Genomic DNA, 23,958 nt, shown 5'->3' with positions numbered 1-23,958 from the left:
AATATGTAATGGAAATTCCATTTGTCGTTTGTTTCGTAAACGACACCGTTTTTAGTAAAACGGTATGTCGTTTTGAAACGTGCCTCAGCAACGTGTCGTTTATCGAATCGAAGTGCATTTTTGGGATATAATAAAAAGGTCTTTTACAAAAAAAATCATGTAAACAATTTTTGTCCAAATAATATCTTGATTGGATTTTTTTTATTAGAAACAGTCAAATTTCCTTGTTCGGAAAATTCTATTCCTTAAAATATATTGATTTTTTATAAAAATATTATTTTGTGTTTTTTTTAAAAAAAAAATAAATAAACTTGAGTAATCAAATAGTTTCTTTCTTATTTTGTGATTTATTATTCATCATTTTATATATATAAATAAAATGTAAAAAATTATTAATTATATTAAAAAAAAGAGTAAATAATATTTATTATAGTGTAAAATTTGACTCATATTATATGGTGTACCAAATTTACTATGTGTTAAATTTAGTATTTTTGAAAAAATTAGCTCTCCAAGTCAAATTTAAAGCATGCTAAAAGTTTAACTAAATTTAATATAAGATATAACTTTACAACTTTCATTGTTCACACATCACATGTGGATTGGTGGATTTCTTATAGTTGGTCCTGCTGCGCATGCAGCCATTTTTATAGTAAGAGACTATGATCAACCTTTCAAATTTAAAACACAATAAATATAGTTTTTTTAATTATATTTTTGTCATTGATCATTAATAATAGATTTTAATATACACTTTATAATTATAATATTAAAATTAATTATTTTTTAGCTGATTTTTAAAATAATTTTTTTATATTTTATTTACAATTTTACAACTTAAAGTTTTTATTTATAAAAATACACTTGTAAAATTTTAAAATTATAAAAATACACTTAACACACCTAAAAAACAACTATAAATCAACTATAAAAAGCCCAAAATCACCAGAAAAATAACCTAATGACAATTATTGTATAATACAACTATAAATAAATTATAAAATATCTAAAAAATTGTCTATTATTATTACTGAAGATATACTTTTGTAAATAAAAAAGTTCAAAATGTAAAACTAAAAAAATTTGTATGTTGATGTATTTTTGTAATTTTTTTAAAATTTTTAGACTATTATGTTAATTTTTTTTAATTTATTAATGATATTTTACTTTTTGTCATAATTTGTATCTTAAAATACCATTGTGTAATGGAGTAAATATAGCATTTGTTTACTTTTTTGTACTAAATTTAACACAATATTTAGACCTTGCATTTGTACAACCACACCAAAGCTAACCCATAATGGGGACAGAGAAGGAATATTTTCACGTCCTTGATCAAGAATCAAAATAGCAAACTTCATAATTTCCTCGATCTCTCGCTTCTTATTTCGTTACACCATCTCGTTACGAGCCTTTTAAATTACCCATAAAAGCATATGTATCATGCATTGTTAAAGGCGTATAATAGAAATAGTTAATTAAGAAGTAAATGTCATTTTAGAGGACATGAAAAGTGACAAGATTAATGAAAAAGTAACAAAAAAAATCTTAATTAATAAAAAAGTAAAATTATAATGTTAATTTTTATATATACAATAATAATTTTCTGGATAATATTTATTCACAAGTTGTATATATAAGAATCAAAAACATTTTTTTTTATTTGTTTGTAATTTTTTGTTTAGTTAATTATGTTTTATTTTCTTTATTATATGTGCTAACTCTATACTTCATTTTGCATTGAGAAAAATAAATAGTAAAAGAATGTTTGTTTCCTATATATAAATTTTTTTTAAGTTCTTTATTTTTTTTTTTTAAAAAAAAAGCTGCTATTATTAATTAATTATGAAAAAAATTAATTTATAATTATTAATTAATGATGTATAAAATTCAAAAATTTATAATAGATATTAGTTCAATCTATATAATTTAGAGTTTAAATTTCTAACTAACTCTAATAAAAATCAATCCAATATATTTATTGCTTATTTTTTAATTAATTATTAATTGAGTAGAAAACAACCGGTTGTTTACTTTACTTTACTAATAAAAAACAAGTTATTTACTAATTACAAAAAATATTTTCTAACTAATTCTAATAAAAAAGTCAATCCTAAAATATTTATTACTTATTTATTTTCTTAAAAAATGATATATAATATTAATACTCTTCACCGCTTTATATCTATATGGCATTTATTTTTTTAATTTTTTTTATTATATTTTTAAATCCTTTCCCATTCTCTCTATATATAGAATGAAGTATGAACTCACAATTTAAACGAACTTCTAGACTCATATTTTATAATATTAAACAAAATTATTACCTAATAAAGAATATATTTCAATACCTATATTGGACTAAACTCAATTAGTGATCAATACCTTTAATCGATCATCATAGAGAGATTAATTAAAAAGATAAGATGATATGTGAGGCTTCTTATGCTCCAAAGGACCATCTTTTAGGACACTTTGTTTGATCAACTCAACAAATTATCGGAGTAGTTGACGGAGTGGGTGGTTGGGCCAAAAAAGGCATTGATGCTGGTGAGTACGCTCGCCAACCCATGCTCAACTCAATTCATGAAGTTGTCGACAACGAAACAACCAATCCAAAAATAATTTTGGAGCAAGCATTCATGGAAAATACTTACTCAGGAATTCAAGGCTCGTCAACTGCATGCATAATTCGCCACAATAACGGGATTTTACAAACGGTCAATGTTGGGGATAGTATGTTTATGGTGTTCAGAAACAACAGGTCGAGTCTCGTTTTAAATTTTTAAAAATTTATAAATTCATAAATAAAAAAAATAATAAAGAGTGAAGAAATTGCAATTAATATATCTAATTAATTAATAATTATAAAAAAATTACAAGCATACACTATAAAACAAAAAATAAACCATCTATTTATTTAATTATTTTTCGAATAATATGATATGACATATTAACCTTCTCTAAAGAAAATTACTAAAAATTATCCATATTTAAAATAAAATTACATTTAACTCTCTAAATATATATTTTAATTATGTTAGACTTTTCTCATTAAATTTATGACCACTCTATTCTTAAATAGATGTATCTATCGATCAGCAACTCAGAAAGCATTTAACACGCCATATCAGCTCGGCAATGCTAAGGGTTGTGACACCCCTAGAGTTGCAGTGGAGGCAAAGGTAGAAGTGGAGCTAGAAGATGTCATCATCTTGGGGACAGATGGAGTTTGGGACAACATATTTGTATGGGAGATGGAACAAGTGTTAAAGGAGAAAATAAAGAACATGGATTTGAAGAATCTTAGTAGTTATATTGTATCGTTGGCACTTTATAACTCTTTTGACAAGTTTTGAAAAACTCCTTTCTCAATAGCATCTACAAAGACCGGTAAACCTTGTAGAGGAGGCAAATTTGATGATATCACTGTGGTGATTGGAAGGATTGTTGTTGAGGAAGAGTAGCAAAGAAGTTAGGGTTTGTAATTGTACGTACGTAACTGCATGAGATGATGATTAATTAAAGTGTAGATTAGAGTGGGTGCCAATCTGATTGGGATGTACTCGATCTACACTCATGATACCTTACATTTCTATATTAATTCAAATACACTTTTTTACTTGTATATACAATTAATTGCTATTGTAATTATTTTTTTAACAAATAATTAATAACATTTTTTATATAATTATTACTATTATTGTAATATTATACATTCATTTACCGAGTCTTAAACTTTGATCCAATAACATCTAATTAAAAAAATACAATGATTTTTTTTTTAAAAAAAATACTACGTTAGTGAATGATGTATTTTAATGTAATATTTATACATATATATTATTACTCGAGTAATCAATCAATATCTCTTACAATAATCTCTTTTCTAATGGTAGTTAAAACTACCTTGCGAAAGGGAGTCAATTTACTTCGAGTAATCAATATCATCAACCTATTAAAAGTTCGAACCGACGTGTGTCATTTCAGCCAAAATTTTAACTTATTCAAATAATATTTCAAGTTGGAGGATGTTTCTATGGCGTCTGATTGTCTAGCTGCTATTTAACTTATTAATTCTAATTCTAGGGGCTGTAGAGACGTTAATAGTACAATTTATTGTAATTGGTTGTAGTCTTAGTTTCGAGCGTAGATATGTGAACCTTCTTGTTCATTATATCGCTAAGTATGCTTTAGAGTCTAAACTCTAAAGCATCTGCTTGTTGGACCGGGGTGCTCTCCAGTGTCACAAGTACTCCTTTAGCTATTCAGGACTTGCCTTCCTCTCTGTAAAGGTCCTTGTATTTTCCCTTAAAAGAAAACTAGCTTCGTGATTTAGTTAAGATGACTTCTAATTGACTTGTCTCTTCTATTGTAATTGTTTGGTTAATTAATTTCCCTTTCAAAAAAAAAAAAAAAAAGAAAAAAAACAATACTAACCTTTTGTTAGATATTACACTCAACCAAAGTGAAACAATACTGCAAAAATAAATTGATAATTATAAAGTATTTTCAGAAACGGCATGTCGTTTTGTGATTTGCAAAGCCAAACACGAGTCATTTTCGATTGATTAGAATTTTGAAGCCAATTAATTAAATCAACCCTCGCTTTGTTCTCAGTTTTGGGGGGAATTCCTTCTTCATCTTCTTTAGAGAAAATTACTGAAAATTCTGCAGTAGATTCGAGAGTTTAGATAGACATTCAACACAGAATTTTTAGGTCTCGCCATGGCTCAAGCCAGCAACAATGTAAATTCCAAATTCTCTTCACTTTAATTGCTTTTGTTTCACAATATATGAACGAAGTAGAAATTTTCAGTCTTTCTGTTCCTCTCGTTCTTTATTGTAGTTTGATTGAAAATCTTTAAATCATTTACGTGATTTTATTGATTATGATTGCGTTCTTCTTGTTAATGATTTCTTATGGTGTGACACTGTAGGGTGGTGTTGGAGGAGTTGATAACACTTTTAGAAAGAAATTTGATCGCGAAGAGTACTTGGAAAAAGCTCGGGAGCGCGAGAAACAGGTTCGGTTTATAAAAATGGATTCTTTATTTATGGGTTTTGTTTTGAATTGTTGTTTCTTTGAAAATTTTTTGATCTGGGTGTTCTTTCTTTCTTTCTTTCTTTTTCGAAGGAGGTTGAAGGGAAATCTAAATCCAAATGTAAGTTAACAAGACCTTTAATTTTTGCATGGAATTGGAAATATGTGTGTGTATTTATTTGTTCTTGAAACTCTTAAGAGATTGGTGAGCATTTTGAACTGTAGATTAACAAAATGTTAATTGCAGCTAAAGGTCCTCCTGTACAAAGAAAGCCATTGAAGCATAGAGATTATGAAGTGGACCTTGAATCTCGCTTGGGTAAAACTCAAGTAAGTTTCTATGTATATTCTATCTCTATCCAATGATTTTTATGTTAAATGGGTTTTGAGCTATGTATTGTTAGTGTTAGCTTGTTTGGTACTTAGCAATGCTGAGTGCTGATGTATTAGTTCAAGGAACACTGATCATTAGGTCTTTTCTGGAGTTTATTTAAGGCTTCATCTGCTTGACTTGTGACAAACCTAAGTAGTCTTATAAGAAACTTAGGTCTTTCATACTTTCATTTTGCTTATTATGTATGGGGATGTATGCTGAAACTATTATCGACTTATCATGGAGTCTCTATGCTTTCCTCACAATTCTCTCATTGAGATGGTGTGCCAACCAATAGCTAAAAGATAGGGAGTCACATCACATTAGAACAATTAAGCTTTTACTGGGGTTCCTTAGGAGATGGAGTTGAGTATTACAAATGTAGAAAGTTCTCTCGGCAAGGTGGCTTTGGATGAGATCAGTGATGAATGTTGTAAAGTTTCTACTGGATTCTATTTCGTAATACCTAGTTGGAAAAACTAAAACACCATCCATTGAAGTTGTCTTGAATACTTTGAGGTCAATGTTCAGGCATAAGATGTGATGTTTTTGTGGTAGGGGAAGACATAGTCAGTGGCGGAACTTGAAACCAATAATAGATGGGGGCAAATAACAACTATTAACAAAGTATTTAATAATAAGTTAACTTATTAATTTCAAACATATATACACAGGTATTATTAATTTTTTCTTTTTAAAAAAAGAAAAAATTGGGGGCTCCCCCTCATACAGTTAGTTCCGCTTCCACCAATGGACATAGGTTAATGGAGTGATGTTGTCTCTTGGTGTACTATCACAGATGTTAGCCGATTCATGTGAATTTAAGTTGTTCCTTTTTTTTTGGTTAATAATCTAACCCTTTGGATGCTATCGTGTGTTAATTAGGAGTTTGTGGCATGCTATAAACTGAAATGTTTGTTTGCATATAATTACATGTACTTTTTGTATATGATCAATTTTGTGTCGATATTTTAACTGTACTTTGCATTGTTTTTGGGCTAATATATTTTCTATTTGCTACAAAGTTATATTTTGGGTTTCATTGTTTTAATTATTATTTACCATTTAATTATGTTTCTTGCAGGTTGTTACCCCTATTGCGCCTCTCAGCCAACAGGTAGATTTTTTTCACCTAGTTATCTGTCCAGTTTGAATACTATTCCGTTTAATTGCTCTATTGATTTAGTTTCTATTTGTAGTTCTTCCGGCTCATTTTTTTGCTTCATAGAAACCTTTAAATTTAATATGGTGTTTTAGTGCTCCTTAAATCTTGAGGTAGTCTCAGAATTTGGAAGTATCATCCATCACCGTGTTGTCTTAGTTGTACTTAGTTTTCACTTTTTCCACATTATGTTAAATAAACCACCACCATGATTTTGGTGATTTTTAAAGGTGAAAATGAGTATACATCTCTGTTTATGATGAGTGAAGTAGTTGATTTCTGATATAATATAGATTAGCATACATGATGTAATTCTTGTGGGAGGGAAAGAAGGTCATTTGATTCACTAAACATAAGCAAGAAGGAACTATGCTTATTGTACCATTTGTTTAAACTGAGTTTCTTTGTGATATCTGCTGTGATTGCTTAGTTTCTCTGTTTGTTCATTGTGTTTGTGTGTGATTTTGCAGGCTGGATATTTTTGTTCAGTTTGTGAATGTGTTGTAAAAGATTCTGCAAACTACCTGGATCATATCAATGGAAAGAAGCGTATGTGGTCATCCAAGTTGTTGTTGTCCTAAATCTATTTTTTTTCTTCTTATTTTTGGTAATATTTTATGTTTTCATTATTCTATAGATCAAAGAGCTTTAGGTATGTCCATGCGGGTAGAACGTGCTTCACTTCAACAGGTATATAATATGGAGATTGATATATTTTGACGTCGTTTTATGTAGATATGGAGATTGATAGATGGTTCTTGTTATATTGTAAATATGAGAGAAAATTGCTAGAAATCTGTTATTTTTGTGTGAAGTTCTGAATTTTGGATACTTTGCAGGTCCAAGATCGATTTGAAGTTCTGAAGAAGAGGAGAGTCCCTGGGACCTTCTCAGAACAAGGTGTGACAGAATAAAAAGATTCATTTTCTTTAGAAACTTACGTCATGTTAATTGATATTAAGGCTCTAAGATGGATATTTGATTATTCTTCTTCCTTAGATCTTGATGAGCGGATTCTAAAGCAGCAGCAGGAAGAGGAGGAGCGGAAGCGCCAACGTAGAGAAAAGAAAAAAGAGAAAAAGGTTAGCGTCACTAATTTAATTGGTGTTTATAGTATAAGAGCATTAGAAGTAAAACTCATGAAAGTTAGGGGGGTTGAAAATGCATATAATGTTCAATTCATTTGCTCTGTGTATTAGTTACATGAAGCATCATGGCCTGAAGCCTTTAGAAGATAGGGTATCAAAGTTGTCATAGGCATAGTCTAATAGTACTAGACCTCATAAAAAGGAGGTCCCAAGTTCAAATATCCCTCCCTCAATGTCAAAAAAGAAAACAATAAGGTGTCACTGTCATTAATAGCTTGTTAATAAACAATATAGTGTTGAGTAGGAGCCATTAGTGCTAAGGATGTGAATTGAAGCAAAAAGTAGCTTGAAAACTCCACAAAATATTCTCCCTAACAGCCATAATACTAAGCCTATCCCCTCTAAGTCTCTAACCCACTTAAAGTGACATAACTACCTCTAAGATATAACTTAACACCAAAAACATGAAAATACTTCATGGATTCTCTTTTTTCTTCTTTGAAATGGAAATATTTCATCGAATTTGAAATACACAATTCCTCTCATTCTTTCAAATCATGAAACTCATCAAAAAATTTAATTTTAAGCTGAGACGACGAACTTTTATTTGAACCTGTTTTTGACCTGATTCGAACCATGTTTGAACCAAGCGGGGACAAAACAACAGGGGTAAAAAACGCCTATTTCAAACTTGGTGAAAACCTAGTCAGAGACAACCAAGTCAGAACCTAATCCAAACTTGGTCAGATTCAGGTTCAAACCAAAAATCTTAATTCGTAGATTTTAAGTAGAAGTTCGCCATCTCAACACAAAAGTAATTTCTTTTGATGTATTTTGAATTCCATGAAGTATTGTCATATTTTTGGTGTTAAGTTATGTCATTTGAAGTGGGTTGGGGGATAATTTTGTGAGAGACAAAAATAGGGAAAATAAATAAGCTTTGTAGGGGTGTTATGAGGATGTTTTGTGGAGTTTCCCAAATAGCAACCCAGATAAATGTATCATATTGTGATTTCTTATATGGAAGCCACCAAATGATTCTCATCTTCCCATATTGTTTGTCTATTCCTTGGTTTTCAGAAAGAGAAGGCAGCAGAAGAGGAGCCTGAAATGGATCCTGATGTTGCAGCTATGATGGGATTTGGGGGTTTTGGTTCATCCAAAAAGTAATTTAACTTCAATCTTTGTAGTCTTTTTGTATTTTGTTTCTTCCATTTTGATCAACAGAGATGTTCTATATAGGTTTAAGTTAAATTCTAGGCTGAAGATTTGTACAAATATTATATTTTTAATGGATATTTGTGGCATAGTACCTACTTACTTAAGTTCAGTAAGTGTTGATTAGGGAAACAATACATTGATCTAAATTATAATTTATTTTTTTTTATCTAAAAATTGATTTGATTTTTAATTAGAAAAATTAGTTCAACTTAAAAAATATATATTTCTTTCAAAAAAAAAAAAAAAACTTAAAAATATATTTAAAATATAATAAATAATTTGATTTTTTTTTCTTAATTTTTTAAAGCGAAAATCATAAAAGTGGCGAAAAGATATACATCCAAATTGTTTTACTACATTTTTTTTGACAAGAAGTTTTACTACAAATTAACTAAATTAATTCTACTAATTTTTTAAAAAAAAAGAAAAAATGAAAACCTACAATTTCAAAAGTAAAAAGTTAAAATACCATATTAGGTGAAAAAAAGAAATACTCACAAAAAACAATTCGACATTGAGATTAGAAAGGTAAAACAAATCAGATCAAAAGGAACAAAGTATTTTAATTCCATTAACAAATTACATCGAAAGATTACACATAATAATTCACGTGATAGTTTTTATACTATGTTAATATATAATCTTTCGGTGTAATAATCTATGTATACATATATCATCGCTCTTTTGATATATAGACAAAAGCAAAAAGTTTAGGATAAAGTGCGTAAGCAAAGTTCATTGTTTCGTGTTTTGGTTACTTTTTTCTTAATTCTTTTCATGTGGATTGAAAAAATTTATTAATTGATATCAATAAATTTTGTCATTAGTTTAGCATTTTCTGAAGGAAAAAAAAAATTACTAACGAGATGGCAAAGGATTATACTAAACTTTTGAGCTTTATTCAATTTTGATGAAAACAATTCTAAATATTAATTGAAGAAATATATTTAGAAGTAAATATATTTTAATTCGTACGTCCACCAATAAACAATTTATGATTTATATTCAATTCAAATCTCTTAGACCAGATTATTTTAAATGATTTTTTTTTTAATTATTATAGGATATTTGATTAATCAATCTTAAGATAAGAGGAATTAATTAGAGGTTTGTTGCACCTTTAAATAACATGTTCAATTAAAAAGTGATTTCACTTTTGTAATTAAGGATTGGATTTGAAGCTGACTAGATTACATGCAAGCAAGCTGTGTTAACTTAAGAATTACGAAACCATAACACAAGCCTCCATTGCATTGCATTAATATTATCATATTAAAATTAGTTTTTTTTTTTGTTTGTATAGTCATATGAAATAAGTTAAATAACCAAATAAAAAGATAATGTTGACTCTCTCTCTCTCTCTCTCTCTAGATCTAGTCTATGTTTTAAAGTCTACTTTTTCTTCAACAAATGTTTATTCTTAATTATGTTTTATATGAATTAATTCAAGATCACATTATGATTTGTCACAATCTCAAACTTTAAAAAAGAAAATTGGTAGTTTCCATTTTTTTTTCCCCTAATACCCATTTTGTGTAATTGATTACACAATTCTTTACTTTTTTATCATTATGTATATATTTTTAAAAATAATTAATAATGATAATAAGAAACCTCTCAAGTTGTTAAAAAAGGCTTGGATTCATATAATAATAAAAAGTCTACTATATATTTTGAACATGTTGGGATTTGTTTAACCATTTTATTATTATTTCATCATGACTCAACCTAATGACCCTTTTTTCCTTTCAAAGAAATAGAGTCTGGTCTAAGAAAAGCTATATTTATTTATCTAATAGGTTAAAGCTATTTCCATTTAATATATCATTAAAAAAAAGATTTGTTTTCACAACCACAAAGGTGGTGGTCAATTCTGAAATTGATAAATAAAAATATGATTTTTTTTGTTTAAAAATTGGTAAGAAAAACTTGTTGCCCACACTAGTAATTCAATTTTTTGTTGTTATAAGACAATGTCAGTTCCTTAGCCCATTATAATTTTGAAGACACGTATGTGAGTTTATGTCATGATTAATTTATTAACAACTATGAAAATTGAAATGAATATTTCCCATATTCCTTAATAAAACTATAATTATTACTATGATGTTAAAAAATAAAAATTTGAATGGTCTAGACTCTAGATATGATTGGTTCAGTTGTTCTATGTACTTAACACTTTTTTCGTAGATCATTTTAGAACCGATTCTAGAAGCCAATATATTTTCTTCTTTGTTATTATTATTATTATTATTTTGTAATATTAGCTTATTGATTAAATATGATAAAGTAATTCATTAGATTTTTCTTTACTTTTAGATCAACTTCTCATACCATTAATGAACTGAATATATGGGACAGCCCAATGGTTAAAGATAAGGACTGTACCCCCTGAAATATACAAATACCAGCTAATCAAAACAACCAGTTTAATAAAAATCCAAACTAGTGCTAATTTACAATTTATTATTTCAACTTATTTCTCAACCTACATCTTTAAAAATGTATATATTTATAGGGATATGATTTTGTCCGTGATGTACTTTCACGGAATGTATTCTGCGGTACATTAAATGGGTCTCAGGGTACATTAAATGAGTGTCGGGTACGTTTTTACTTTTTAACTCTAATTACCCCTAGATCAATCTCAGCCGTTAGATCAAATAATTCTCTCATCTGACGGTTGTCGTACATCACAGATTACAATCCGTGAAAGTACAATAACGAGACAAAATCATATCCCTATATTTATAATTTATGACGGTATTAATTATAATTATAATTTTTTTTTAATTTTTAAAAAATTTATATAGTTTACGATGAATTTTTTTAAACACTCGTGTTAAATTAAAATATATTAGAAACTCGGTTGTTGGTATTATAAAATTTTCAAAAAAGTTTAAAAATTTAGAAAAAAAATTATCGTAACTACAATAAGCTAATACACTCTTAATATTATATTTATTTATATATTATAAGAATCTTGCCCAAGTCCAACCTGACTTTCAAACCTACTAGTTTCATATTAATTCCAAATGGCCATGCAAAAGAAAACAATCCAAATCCACTAACTTAATTTAAATACTAAAAAGGAATTCAAAATTGAATTCTCATTGAGCACAAAACAAATGTAAAAAATCTCTATTCATAAATAAAGATAAAAGTGTTACTTTATTTTAAGTAAGTCAATTGTAAAACACACAATATAAGAATTGGAATAGTTATTATTAGTTATAAATAGTAATTAGTCTTTGACACTAACGTGTTAAGTATATCTTTCTTGTGTATATAATATAACTACCTTCTCTGTCTGTGTAAGTGTATAATATAATCTGTTTGTTGTTCTTGGCCAAAATCTTGTTTGGGAAAATGGGTTTGCTTAGTGAAGGCCTGACACAGATTGTGATACCTTTATCTGCCTTAGTTGGAATTGGGTTTGCTCTGCTTCAGTGGTTTTTGGTGTCAAAGGTCAAAGTCTCTACTGCCTTTGGTAATGAACATAATGGCTATAAAGATAGGCTTATTGAAGAAGATCAAGAAGAGGGTATTGATAATCATGAGGTTTCCATTAAGTGTGCTGAAATTCAGAATGCTATTTCTGTTGGTACTCTCTCTCTCTCTCTATCACTTTGGCTTCATATTTTGTTTGATGACTATAGTTTTATGCATGTATGTATGTATATATATAACTTTTGTTCACTAAGTGTTTGTGCTAATTTTGACCTCTTCGCTTTAATTTTTGTGTTGTTTCCTTTGCAATGAACATATATAGATTTGGTATTAATCTATTTTCTGTTGTGTTTATGCTCTCATCTGGTCAAATTTTGTTTTACAATTATAAATAATTATTAATTTTGTTTTAATACAGTATCTGAAATATTACTCTTCAGTAAAAGCCCTTGTAACCACCATCTTCCATGTGTGAATTTTGGGGCTTCAAATCCCATTTGGTTCCAGATAGTTCAGACTAAATCCAAGATTTTAATGGTACCCATTAACATGGTTTATGTAAAATGATTACACAGAATGATCAATAAGGAAACACTTTTTTCTAGTTTGTTTGTTATTTCATTCTAATATAGTATCTAGTTGCATTAGAACTTGTTTGATTACATACAAGATTTTACTGAGAATCAAATGAAATGAACATGTACACAACTCTTATTAGTTCAATATGATGGTTTTTGTTTTCAGGTGCTACTTCTTTCCTTTTCACTCAGTATAGATACCTCGGTGTATTCATGGGAGTCTTTGGTCTTATTATCTTCCTCTTTCTTGGTTCTGTTAAGGGATTCAGTACCAAAACCGAACCTTGCACCTACAACACAGGAAACACATGTAAACCAGCGTTGGCCAACGCCTTCTTTACCACTGTCGCCTTTTTACTTGGTGCGCTTACATCAGTCCTTTCGGGTTTCCTTGGTATGAAAATAGCAACTTATGCAAATGCTAGAACAACTCTTGAAGCCAGGAAAGGTGTTGGGAAGGCCTTCACTACAGCTTTCAGGTCTGGTGCTGTGATGGGTTTTCTTCTTGCTGCAAATGGGCTTTTAGTGCTTTTTGTCTCAATCAATTTGTTTAAGTTGTATTATGGAGATGATTGGGAGGGACTATATGAGTCCATTACTGGTTATGGACTTGGAGGCTCTTCAATGGCACTCTTTGGAAGAGTTGGTGGTGGCATATATACAAAAGCAGCTGATGTTGGAGCTGACCTTGTTGGAAAAGTTGAAAGAAACATCCCTGAAGATGATCCCCGAAACCCAGCTGTAATTTTCTTTCATGACATTTTTTTATAGTACTTTGAGGCTATTTCATAACACTATTGTTTGTGATATCTTTTGTTTCAGGTTATTGCAGACAATGTGGGTGATAATGTTGGAGACATAGCAGGAATGGGATCTGATCTGTTTGGATCATACGCCGAGTCATCTTGTGCTGCACTATTTGTTGCATCAATATCATCCTTTGGAATTAACCATGACTATGTAGCCATGTCTTATCCTCTTATCATAAGCTCAATGGGGATTGTTGTTTGTTTGATAACAACACTTTTCGCAACAGACCTGCTCGAAATCAAGAGCGTGAGCGAGATTGAACCATCCTTGAAACGACAGCTTCTTATCTCTACTATTCTGATGACTGCTGGGATTGCTGCTGTTACCTTCATTGCTTTGCCATCAGAATTCACTCTCTTTAATTTTGGAACCACTAAAGCTGTCAAGAACTGGTAAGGAAATTTCCCTTCACCCATTGGTTTATGTAGGAATTTAGCTCTGATACGTAGGAATCAACCTCTATAATTTCAGGTTCAAGATCACACTTAAATAAACAAAAGTTAAATCAAAACAAACAGATTAAAAACTGAAAATCAGCAAACACATATTAAACTAGAAAGATAACACAGATGAATCTAGATAGCTTCCAGATACAACAACACACGAGAATTATATTGGTTCCGATCTTAAGTTCAGTGTGAACTTGGTCATACTCCAGTTTGAAAGTATCGCCACCAATCTTTATTGATAATGAGAATTAGAGATATTAATCTTATGAGTTACAAGAAAATAATCACAGTAAGTCATTCATGGTGTAATCTCTCAACACTTATTAACTTACTAACCCGAGCCAGCATAATCGACAATGTTGCTCAATACAATTTCCTAATCCCAACTCTCTCTCTCTCTCAATTTCTCACTTTAACTTCTCTCTCTACTGGGTTGTGTCTCTCTTGTTATTGCTCTTACTATTCTCTTATGAAAATAAGATGAGTAGTCCTCTTTATATAGACCAAAGAACTCCATATACTTGCTGTCATATTTTACAGTTAAGTTAGTTAACGAACAACTAATTAGCTAACCGAATCTTAATTGAGGGTTTATAGAATAATACCACAGGTTTATTTTTCCACAATCTTTCTGATCTTGTTATTTGAATTACATGTGAGTGAAGGCATCTTTTCTCCTGCGTTTCAATCGGTTTATGGGCTGGCCTTGTTATTGGATATATCACTGAGTACTATACCAGCAATGCATACAGGTTCATCATCTTCTTCATGATCTTTTAACATGTTCATATGTGTTGTTTTTCTTCACTTACAATGTTGATCTTGCAGCCCGGTGCAAGACGTGGCAGACTCTTGCAGGACTGGAGCCGCGACCAATGTGATCTTTGGCTTGGCACTCGGATACAAATCTGTGATCATCCCAATATTTGCAATTGCAATTGCCATTTATGTTAGCTTTAGCTTGGCTGCAATGTATGGAATTGCAGTGGCTGCACTTGGAATGCTCAGCACCATTGCCACTGGCCTTGCAATAGATGCTTATGGCCCCATAAGTGACAATGCTGGAGGAATCGCTGAAATGGCTGGAATGAGCCATGAGATACGCGAAAGAACAGACGCTCTTGATGCTGCTGGCAACACTACTGCTGCTATTGGCAAGGTGACTTAAAATGAAGACTTCTTTGCCTTCTTATCACAATACTAAATCGAACATAATCATGTTGTTTTTCCTTTTCAGGGATTTGCTATTGGATCAGCTGCTCTTGTTTCACTTGCCTTGTTTGGAGCCTATGTGAGCAGAGCAGGCATACAATCTGTTGATGTCTTAACCCCAAAAGTTTTCATAGGACTAATTGTTGGGGCCATGCTTCCATACTGGTTCTCGGCTATGACAATGAAGAGTGTAGGAAGCGCAGCACTGAAGATGGTCGAAGAGGTTCGTCGACAATTCAATACAATTCCAGGGCTCATGGAAGGCACAGCGAAACCAGATTACGCCACATGTGTAAAGATTTCAACTGATGCCTCATTAAGAGAGATGATACCACCTGGTGCCTTGGTTATGCTCACTCCTCTCATTGCTGGTACCTTCTTTGGTGTTGAAACTTTGGCTGGAATTCTTGCTGGCTCACTTGTTTCTGGTGTCCAGGTACTATTCCTAACATAAGCAACAATATATTACCAAAACTCGAAATTTTCTTAGGTTGCGTTTGGTTGGGGGTATGAAATGAATTGGATGGAATAGAAAGACAGCAATATTTATTCTATTTCTTTATTTGGTTGAATTTTTCAATACAATGAAAAATAATTTAATAAATTTTTTATTGATTATTTTTTATACATATTAAATTCTATTCTATTCTGATACTTATTTTTATTCGTGTGTTTTCATTTCTCCTGACCAAAAGTAATTTTAAGATTCGTTTGATTGGAAAAAACGAAAACATAAGATAAAAATAATATTATTGTTTCTTTCTTATTTTGCATTGAAATGACATTTTCATCCATTTTGAAATGAAAAGTCATTCTTATTTCATTCAAACACATTAAGATATATCCAAACAAAAAATTAGAATGAAATTTGAAATTTAATCTTTTCTCTTATTCCCAATTAATATTTGGTTTTGTATTATATGATTTTCCTCTCAGGTTGCTATCTCAGCTTCAAACACAGGTGGGGCTTGGGATAATGCAAAGAAATACATAGAGGTAAAGTTCTTCTTTCTTTTTTTGGTTCTTCTAACACTTTTTAAGTTGTAACATGTGAATATAAGTGTGAAGATTTTCATGTAATGTAAAATTGTAGGCTGGAGTTTCTGAACATGCAAAAGCATTAGGGCCAAAAGGGTCAGATGCCCACAAAGCAGCTGTAATAGGTGACACAATTGGGGATCCCCTTAAGGACACTTCTGGTCCTTCACTTAATATTCTCATCAAACTTATGGCAGTTGAGTCTTTGGTCTTTGCTCCATTCTTTGCTGCTCATGGGGGCTTAATCTTCAAATGGCTTTGAGTAGAAGAAGCAACCATACAATTAGCAATATAATAATAATAATATTAATACTAATAATCTGTTTTAACTTAGAGTGTACATTAATGTTCACTAGTAACCAAGTTAAATCTCAAATGGAGTTCTTTTTTCCACTGTTGTACTAATAGTATTATTTAATTTAAGATGTAAAATATATATATATTTTTTAAATTTGCAAATTTTAGTATGATGAGAAAATAATATATATATTTTAATATGCTGTCTTGCACTGAATTCTTTAACTTAAATTACACTACTTATGATGATGAGGCCTATGTATGTATGTGTGTCTATATAATGAGTTTACAGCTTCATATTTCTTAGTTATATATATTATTATATATTTAATATCCTGACTGAGAAGATCATCATATGGATATACAGCTTACAAATATATTATTATATATTAATGTATTTTCAAGTCTTATCTTATGTGAATAGTGAATCACACACTTGCAAACCTAATACACTACAAAAAAAAGGAAAAAAAGAAAAAGAAAAGGGTATTGAGTTCTTGTTTTGTTCTAATTTAAAACAATTGATTTATTAATAGATTTTATTATTGATTTTTCTTGGCCAAGTTTGGATCTACAAAAAAACGTAGAGTCACATTTGTAGCTAGTTATGGGCTATGGCCATTGGCCACTTGCCACCACTAAACAATACTTTAGAAGAGGATGGTCCACTGCCCACACACTCAAAAGTACTCAACTTTCATTTAAAGTAACATTTCACTTTAAAAGAGAAAATGCATTTATTTGCATACTTTTCTCTTTCTTTATTTCTTTGAGTAACTCCAACCAAAAATACAATAATTGTGTTGAACCAACACATGAATTAAGTAATTTTAGCATTCTATTTTTTAATGGTGATAGCTGATTTTATTAAATCATAATCTACGTTATAAAAAACAGATAGCAAATCAGTTAAAACAGACTCTAAACTAAAATTACGACTATGGTATAAAATTCATACTCTAATAAAACTATGAACAACTACGTTAGCTGATCGTTTAACAAAAAGAATAAAAATATTTTCCAAAGAACCAAGCGATTGTGTACAGTCTTTAATAGCTTGACCAAATATAAAAATCATCTCAATAGAATTCTGAAAGGCTTGTACCACTGTTAAACAATCTGTTTCAAGTATTACCCATTGCTATTTATGTTCTTTGATCCTGATGAATGTTTTTCAAACTCCCATTTCTACAAGTTTTGGTTCAACTGTACCTTAAGAGAACTTGGTGCACCCGCTAATAAGGAAACAATATTGAATTCACGAGTTATAATACCAAGACCATAACTACGGCCATCATTAAACAATGTTACATCTACATTAACATTGATACTATTATTATTTGGTAACATCTATTGTTTAGCTCTGTCCCCCACCAAATAAGTTAGGGTATGGCGACTCAATCTCAAACATTAAAAATAAATCATTAAGACTAAAAATAATATTATTGATGTAATTTAGTAAGATGTCATTTATACCAATAATGTAAGGTGTTGAACAAAATGATGCTCTTTACAATTTTTCTTAAAGTTAATACAAAAATTTATTCTCAATTAACATATAATATATGAAATTTTTCTGTGATCTTAAAATTACCGTACACCTCGTCTATTTGTACATTTCTCAATACTTATTTTCTCTCTCTTACTTGCATTCCGAAAAAGGATATAGATACAAAATATTATTAGGAACACGATGCTCTTATTTTTAGATAAGCACGACTTACTCCTTATAATATATTTATACAATTAATAAATATTTGGTATCCAATCTAAAAATCATATTTATATGAAATTAAAAAAATGTTAAATATTATTCCAAAATTTTAACACTCCCTCTAGTGCTATGTAAATTGGAATTAATCCTTTTTGTGTAAATCAAGTTTTAAGATTTGACTTTTTTTCTTTTTTTTTTTTTTTTTTTTGAGCAAAAAAGATGATTTATTCATTCATAAACATTCAACATCAACAATAGACTTGAGTTCAAGAGGAGCAGTATGCTCACTAACAATACGATCTAAATGGTAACAAGACGCTCTAGCAAGGCAATGAGCCGCCCTATTAGCAGACCGTTTAACAAAGTGTAAAGACACATGACTAATACAAGAAAGTAAATTACGACAATCTTGTACCAAAAAACCAAACTGCGAAGGCATCTGAACTGAGCCCGTGACAGCCTGCACCACCACAAGCGAATCCGTCTCAATCTCCACCTTCGACCACCCCTTACGCTTGATCCAACTCAGCGCTTCCTTCACCCCGATAACTTCAGCAATCTCAGGCCCCACAACACCAAACCTGCTACCCGAAAAAGCTTCAATTATCTTCCCATCAGCCCCACGAGCTATGCACCCAAAGCCGTACCTGCGTTCATCCGCAAAGATGGCACCATCCACGTTTACTTTGGTAGTGTGTAGCGCTGGTTTTTTCCACAGCACCTGATCCGAATGTGGACTAAGAACCAGCAACGGACCCTGCTGTTCCACACGAGCAGCTGTCCATTGTTGCAGCGTGGATCGGGCTACGTAATCTTTGAAATGAATGAAAGATTTTCATTTAAAAAACAATATATAATAAAAAAATGTATAATTTTTTTTTCAATATTATTTTTTTCTTGCTATAATTTTAATAAGTTTATAGTTTCATTAGCTTTTGACTGAAGCATTCAAACATGACTTAGAAATTGTTGTAAATGAGTGCCGTCCCACTTGAAAAGCTATGTATATAAAGGACACGATTTTGTCGCGTGATGTACTTTCACATAATATATTTCGTGATGTACGGTAACCGTTAGATGAGAGACTTATTTGATCTGAGGGCTGGGGTTGATCTAGAGGTAATTAAAGTTAAAAAATGGTAACGTACCCTGAGACCCATCTAATATACCCTGAGACATATCTAATGCACCACGAAATATATTCCGTAAAAGTACATTACGAGACAAAATCGTATCCCTATATATATAAAATATATATAAATATTGATCGACTCTGCATAAATTTATTTTGTATTATAAAATTAATAAGTAATTTATTTCTATTATGTTTTTCTTTTGCCTCGAGCACGATTCTTTAAATTATTATGCTTATCATTTACGTAAGGTTGCAAAAGAAAGCTTTTTTACTTTTTGTTTACAACTCACTAATGTAATCATATTTTTCTAAAGTAACATCTTATATCATCATTAATCAATTAATTATTATATTGATTCTTCCTATAAAATCTGTTTTTCTTAATTATACATAATACACAGATTGGTGTCACTGTTCTTTATTTTTAAAAAAATATCTCATTAAAACCTTCCGAATAGATTCAGTGAGTTGGAAAAACAATGCCAAAAAGATACCCATTCATGTAAAATGTCAATCTATAAGTTATACAATTGTGATGAGACAATATGTATTTATAGAGTTAGGGAGGGGACTTAGCTACATAACCCTAGTTGGACTGGGTCTGCTCATCAAATGCTTCAGTTAACTAGAAAAGCCCACACTTCTGCTTCACCTAGACTTTACACACAGATGCTAAGCCCATTAACAATTGATCACCAACAATATGGTCTAACACAGCAAAGAACTATCCAATCAACCCAAGTTTTAATAAAACCAATAAAAGTTCATGTAAGCCCAAATAAAAAGTCTAACAAGGACAAAATGCTCACTGTTGCTAATGTCTTAACATCAGCCCGTATAGCTCTTGATCATTGACTAAAAGCTCAAGATAACACATCTCTCTCTCACATCTACTCTGGTAATGGTGATGATGAGCTGAGCTTTAGACTAAACCGGATACAAATACAATTAAGATTAATGTTGATGTTGCTATATTTGCTAGTGACAATAAGCACGAATATGGTATGGTTGCAAGGAACGATTAAAGATCTCTCATTGAAGCTAAAGCTTAGTGCCATAACGGTGTCTTTGCCTCTGAAGTTGCAGAGATTATGGGAATTAAAGAAGCTTTAAGCTGGGTCAAAAACCAAGGTTGCCAACATGTTGAACTTGAATCAGACAGTTTAGTCTCTATCCAAGCCATTTGCAATCACTCTTCTCTTTGCTCCATCTTTGGGAACCTGGTTTTGGATTGTCACTCACTTCTGCTATCTATGCCTTTAGTTAAAATTCATTTTGTAAAACGATCAGCAAACTGCCTAGCACATGTTATTACTAGGATGTCACGATCATTTTCTGGTTGTAGCATTTTAGTGTCCAATGCACCAGCATCTATGCTGGATATTTTGTAATCTGAATGCTAAATTAATGAAGTTGCTATTTCATTAAAAAAAATTGTATAAGAGGGCCAATTCATGAGTTCCATAATAGTATTTTTTTTTTGAAATCCCATAAGGCAATCAAACTCCTAAAGCACACGATTGTACCCTAACCGAAGACACAACCCCATGCTAGCATGAACAGTCGAAGCCTTGGCCACAAATGGATGATACCGACCATCGAAACGCAAGGTAGCAGAAGCCAATGTTGAACCATCATTGTCCCTCACAACAGTACCAATACCTATTTTAGACGCTTTGGAACAAAGTCCAACATCACAGTTCACCTTCGTATATCACCCCCTAATTTCACCCATTTGGACCAGACACCTCACCACTTCAAGCAATACTTGAAATTACTACACATAGTGGATTTTTTTTTTACTTACATGTATTACTACATAGTAGAATTTTACTTGTATAGTAATAATTCATGAATAGTACCTCAAAGGATCATTTGGTAGGTCGTATAAGAATCATATTGTATTAAATAATAAATAACATTATGTTTGAATAAAATATTGTATTGTATTAATTATTACGACAAAAAAAATTAAAACAATGTGATTCGTATTATTTAATACATAACAAATGACCTGTATTAGGTTGTATTATAATATTTACAAAGGGCCTGGGGTCAACCCCAGTCCCAGACCCTGAATCCAGACTTGAACTCGGACTTCAACCCAGACTCTGAATCCTGAACCTCGACCCGGACCCTAGACTAGGTTTCGAACCCCAGACCCAAACTTGGACCCCAAACCTGGACCTCAAACCTGGCCTCGAACCATGGATTCAGACTTGGGCCCCAAACCCCAAACTCAAATTTAGACCGTGACTCGAACCTAGACCCTGAACCGGGTTCGGGTCGAGGTCAAGCACTCGGACCCGGGGTTGGGTCTGAGTTCGGGTCGGGGGTCTTGGATTTGAGTCCAAATCCACGAATCTAGGGCTCAGGTCTGGATTTGAAACTGGGGTATGGGGTCCGCGTCTAGATCTGGGGTTTGGATCCGAGTACGGGTCTAGGGTTTAAGGTCCGAGTCAAGTAGGGCTGAGCATGGGTTGGGTTAGCCGGGTTGAGGGTATTTTAATGACCCAATCCAATGACATCGGCCAAGAGATATTTAACCCATTCACATTTTAAATTTTTATAACCCAACCCATTTTTTCTTTTGCGGGTTGGGTTGGGTTGGTTTGGGTTGGGTTATAATCCTTATTCCATAATTAAAAAAAAATCAAATTTGAATATTATCAAAATCATACATAAATTTTTTAAAAAAAAATTAAAAATTCTGACATAAACATATCCATCCAAACTTACAAATCATTCAAGATTAAATATTATAGTCATCTTAAATTTTAAAAACTATTAAAATTGTCCATAACAAACTTAAAGAAAATCAAAATCAGTTTTGATATCGGTCTCACTCAACAATCTCAACGTCAATTGTCTTTGCTTTTGGTAATGATTCATTAACCTTAGATTTTTTGTTCTGCAATTATAAAAACATAGTTACTAGTTAGTCAAATTATTATAAATAAATAAATAAAAACATAATAAAAAAACATTCAATATTCATCAAGAAAATTATATTACCTACAAGAAAATCATAAGCTCCCTCATAAGGAAAAAAAATAGATTATAATAATAATAGCAACTACCAAAAATTTTGTTTACTGTATACTAAATATCATAGTAAAATTAACAGTATAAAAAATAATCAAATCCATGAAATTACAAATAAAAAAATCAGTAGAAAAGAAAAGATTATATTATATTTATTTGCAACTAACAAAATTTTGTATGGTAATTGCTATATGCTCAAGATCATAGCAAAAAAAATAATAATACAAAAAATAACCAAATCATAAATAAATAAATGAATAAATAGTAGACAGTAGCAAAATTAAAATAAAAAATTTATATAGACTACCTTTTTGTCAAAAAAAAAAAAACAAACATCACATACCTAATCAAGATTCAAATTAATTTCATTTCCATCTAGCAAAACAATGAAAAAAAAAATTATTTCTATTCAGCAGAGCAATGAGAAAAAAACTTACAAGTTGAAAATGAAAACTTACAATGTGCGGCTGGCGTGTGGAGAGCTCTGGACGGTCGGTGGTGGTTCCTGGTGCGGAGTGGATGGTTGGCGCGGCTAGAGATCTAAATGGTATACTGGTGCGAGATGAGCATGACACGAGCAATGGCTGACGTGCGACCATGCGTGAGACTAAGAGTGGCTGAGTGTGGTGGTGGCTGATACGGCACGGTGGGAGAACACGACTAGTGGCCTAGGCGTACGTCTGCTGAGGTGAGGCCTACCTGACTTGAGAGGGTTTTTTTTTTTTTTTTTGAAGAAATGAGTTTTGTTGCTGCTGCTTTGTTAGGGTTTGAATAGAGAAAAAGAGGAAAATAAAAGGAGGGTTATTAGGTGTAGGGTTTTGATTTGGATCTGATTGAATGAATTATAAAAGTGTATATGTATATTTTTTTACTTGGGCTGGGCTTGACCGGTTCAGTATGGGTTCATTGGGTTAGAAAACCCCCAAGCCGAAATCAACCCAATAGGAGCGGGTTGGATCTTTCTTAACCCATATGTATTTCGGCCCACAAAAAATGACCATGTTTCGGCCCATTTCGGGTTGGGTTGGCCAGGTTGGTCGGCCCATTTCCAACCCATGCTCACCCCTAGAGTCAAGGTTTTGGGTTCAAGTTTAGGTCCGGAGTCTGGGTTCGGGTCCGAGTCCGAGTCTAGGTCGTGGTCGGGGTTGGGGTTGAGGTTAAGTTTATTGTAAAGAATTTATAATTTTATGTAACTTATTAATATAAGTCAATACCAAGCATTAATACTATATTAATATAATATTAATACAATACAATACAATCTAACACAATACTATACATACAATACAATACAATATTTACAAAGGATTTGGGGTCAAACCCAGCCCAACCTCATCCTTGG

General features: G+C 31.3%; 3 protein-coding genes across 4 annotated transcripts; 2 read left to right on the top strand and 1 right to left on the bottom strand.

Moving 5' to 3' along the window:
- The first annotated feature begins 4,523 nt into the window (after positions 1-4,523).
- LOC115721382 (uncharacterized) lies at positions 4,524-8,992 on the top strand. Of its 2 annotated transcripts, XM_030650666.2 has the most exons (10): positions 4,524-4,749; positions 4,941-5,027; positions 5,138-5,165; positions 5,292-5,374; positions 6,502-6,534; positions 7,050-7,128; positions 7,217-7,269; positions 7,419-7,479; positions 7,579-7,661; positions 8,748-8,992. In XM_030650666.2, exons 1-10 carry the CDS (start codon positions 4,729-4,731, stop codon positions 8,835-8,837), a joined length of 618 nt encoding a protein of 205 aa, XP_030506526.2. In that variant the 5' UTR covers positions 4,524-4,728; the 3' UTR covers positions 8,838-8,992. The 2 variants fall into 2 exon arrangements, with proteins under 2 accessions (XP_030506526.2, XP_060964863.1); XM_061108880.1 differs by lacking the exons at positions 4,524-4,749; positions 5,138-5,165 and having other exon boundaries at positions 4,941-5,032; positions 5,270-5,374.
- Positions 8,993-11,997: 3,005 nt separating this feature from the next.
- On the top strand, positions 11,998-16,916 carry LOC115721188 (pyrophosphate-energized vacuolar membrane proton pump 1). The gene is made up of 8 exons (XM_030650444.2): positions 11,998-12,492; positions 13,083-13,657; positions 13,739-14,118; positions 14,841-14,927; positions 15,004-15,334; positions 15,413-15,823; positions 16,324-16,383; positions 16,481-16,916. Exons 1-8 carry the CDS (start codon positions 12,258-12,260, stop codon positions 16,685-16,687), a joined length of 2,286 nt encoding a protein of 761 aa, XP_030506304.2. The 5' UTR covers positions 11,998-12,257; the 3' UTR covers positions 16,688-16,916.
- Positions 16,917-18,668: 1,752 nt separating this feature from the next.
- LOC133034570 (uncharacterized) lies at positions 18,669-19,615 on the bottom strand. Its single transcript, XM_061109677.1, has 2 exons — positions 19,585-19,615; positions 18,669-19,249 (listed from the first exon to the last, which is right to left on the bottom strand). Exons 1-2 carry the CDS (start codon positions 19,613-19,615, stop codon positions 18,669-18,671), a joined length of 612 nt encoding a protein of 203 aa, XP_060965660.1.
- Between the last annotated feature and the right edge of the window lie 4,343 nt (positions 19,616-23,958).

This window comes from Cannabis sativa, chromosome 2, assembly GCF_029168945.1.
Source record: "Cannabis sativa cultivar Pink pepper isolate KNU-18-1 chromosome 2, ASM2916894v1, whole genome shotgun sequence".
NCBI classification, from domain to species: Eukaryota; Viridiplantae; Streptophyta; class Magnoliopsida; order Rosales; family Cannabaceae; genus Cannabis; species Cannabis sativa.
The sequence above is the reverse complement of the archived record's forward strand: the minus strand, read 5'-3'. Positions and strand labels throughout refer to the sequence as shown.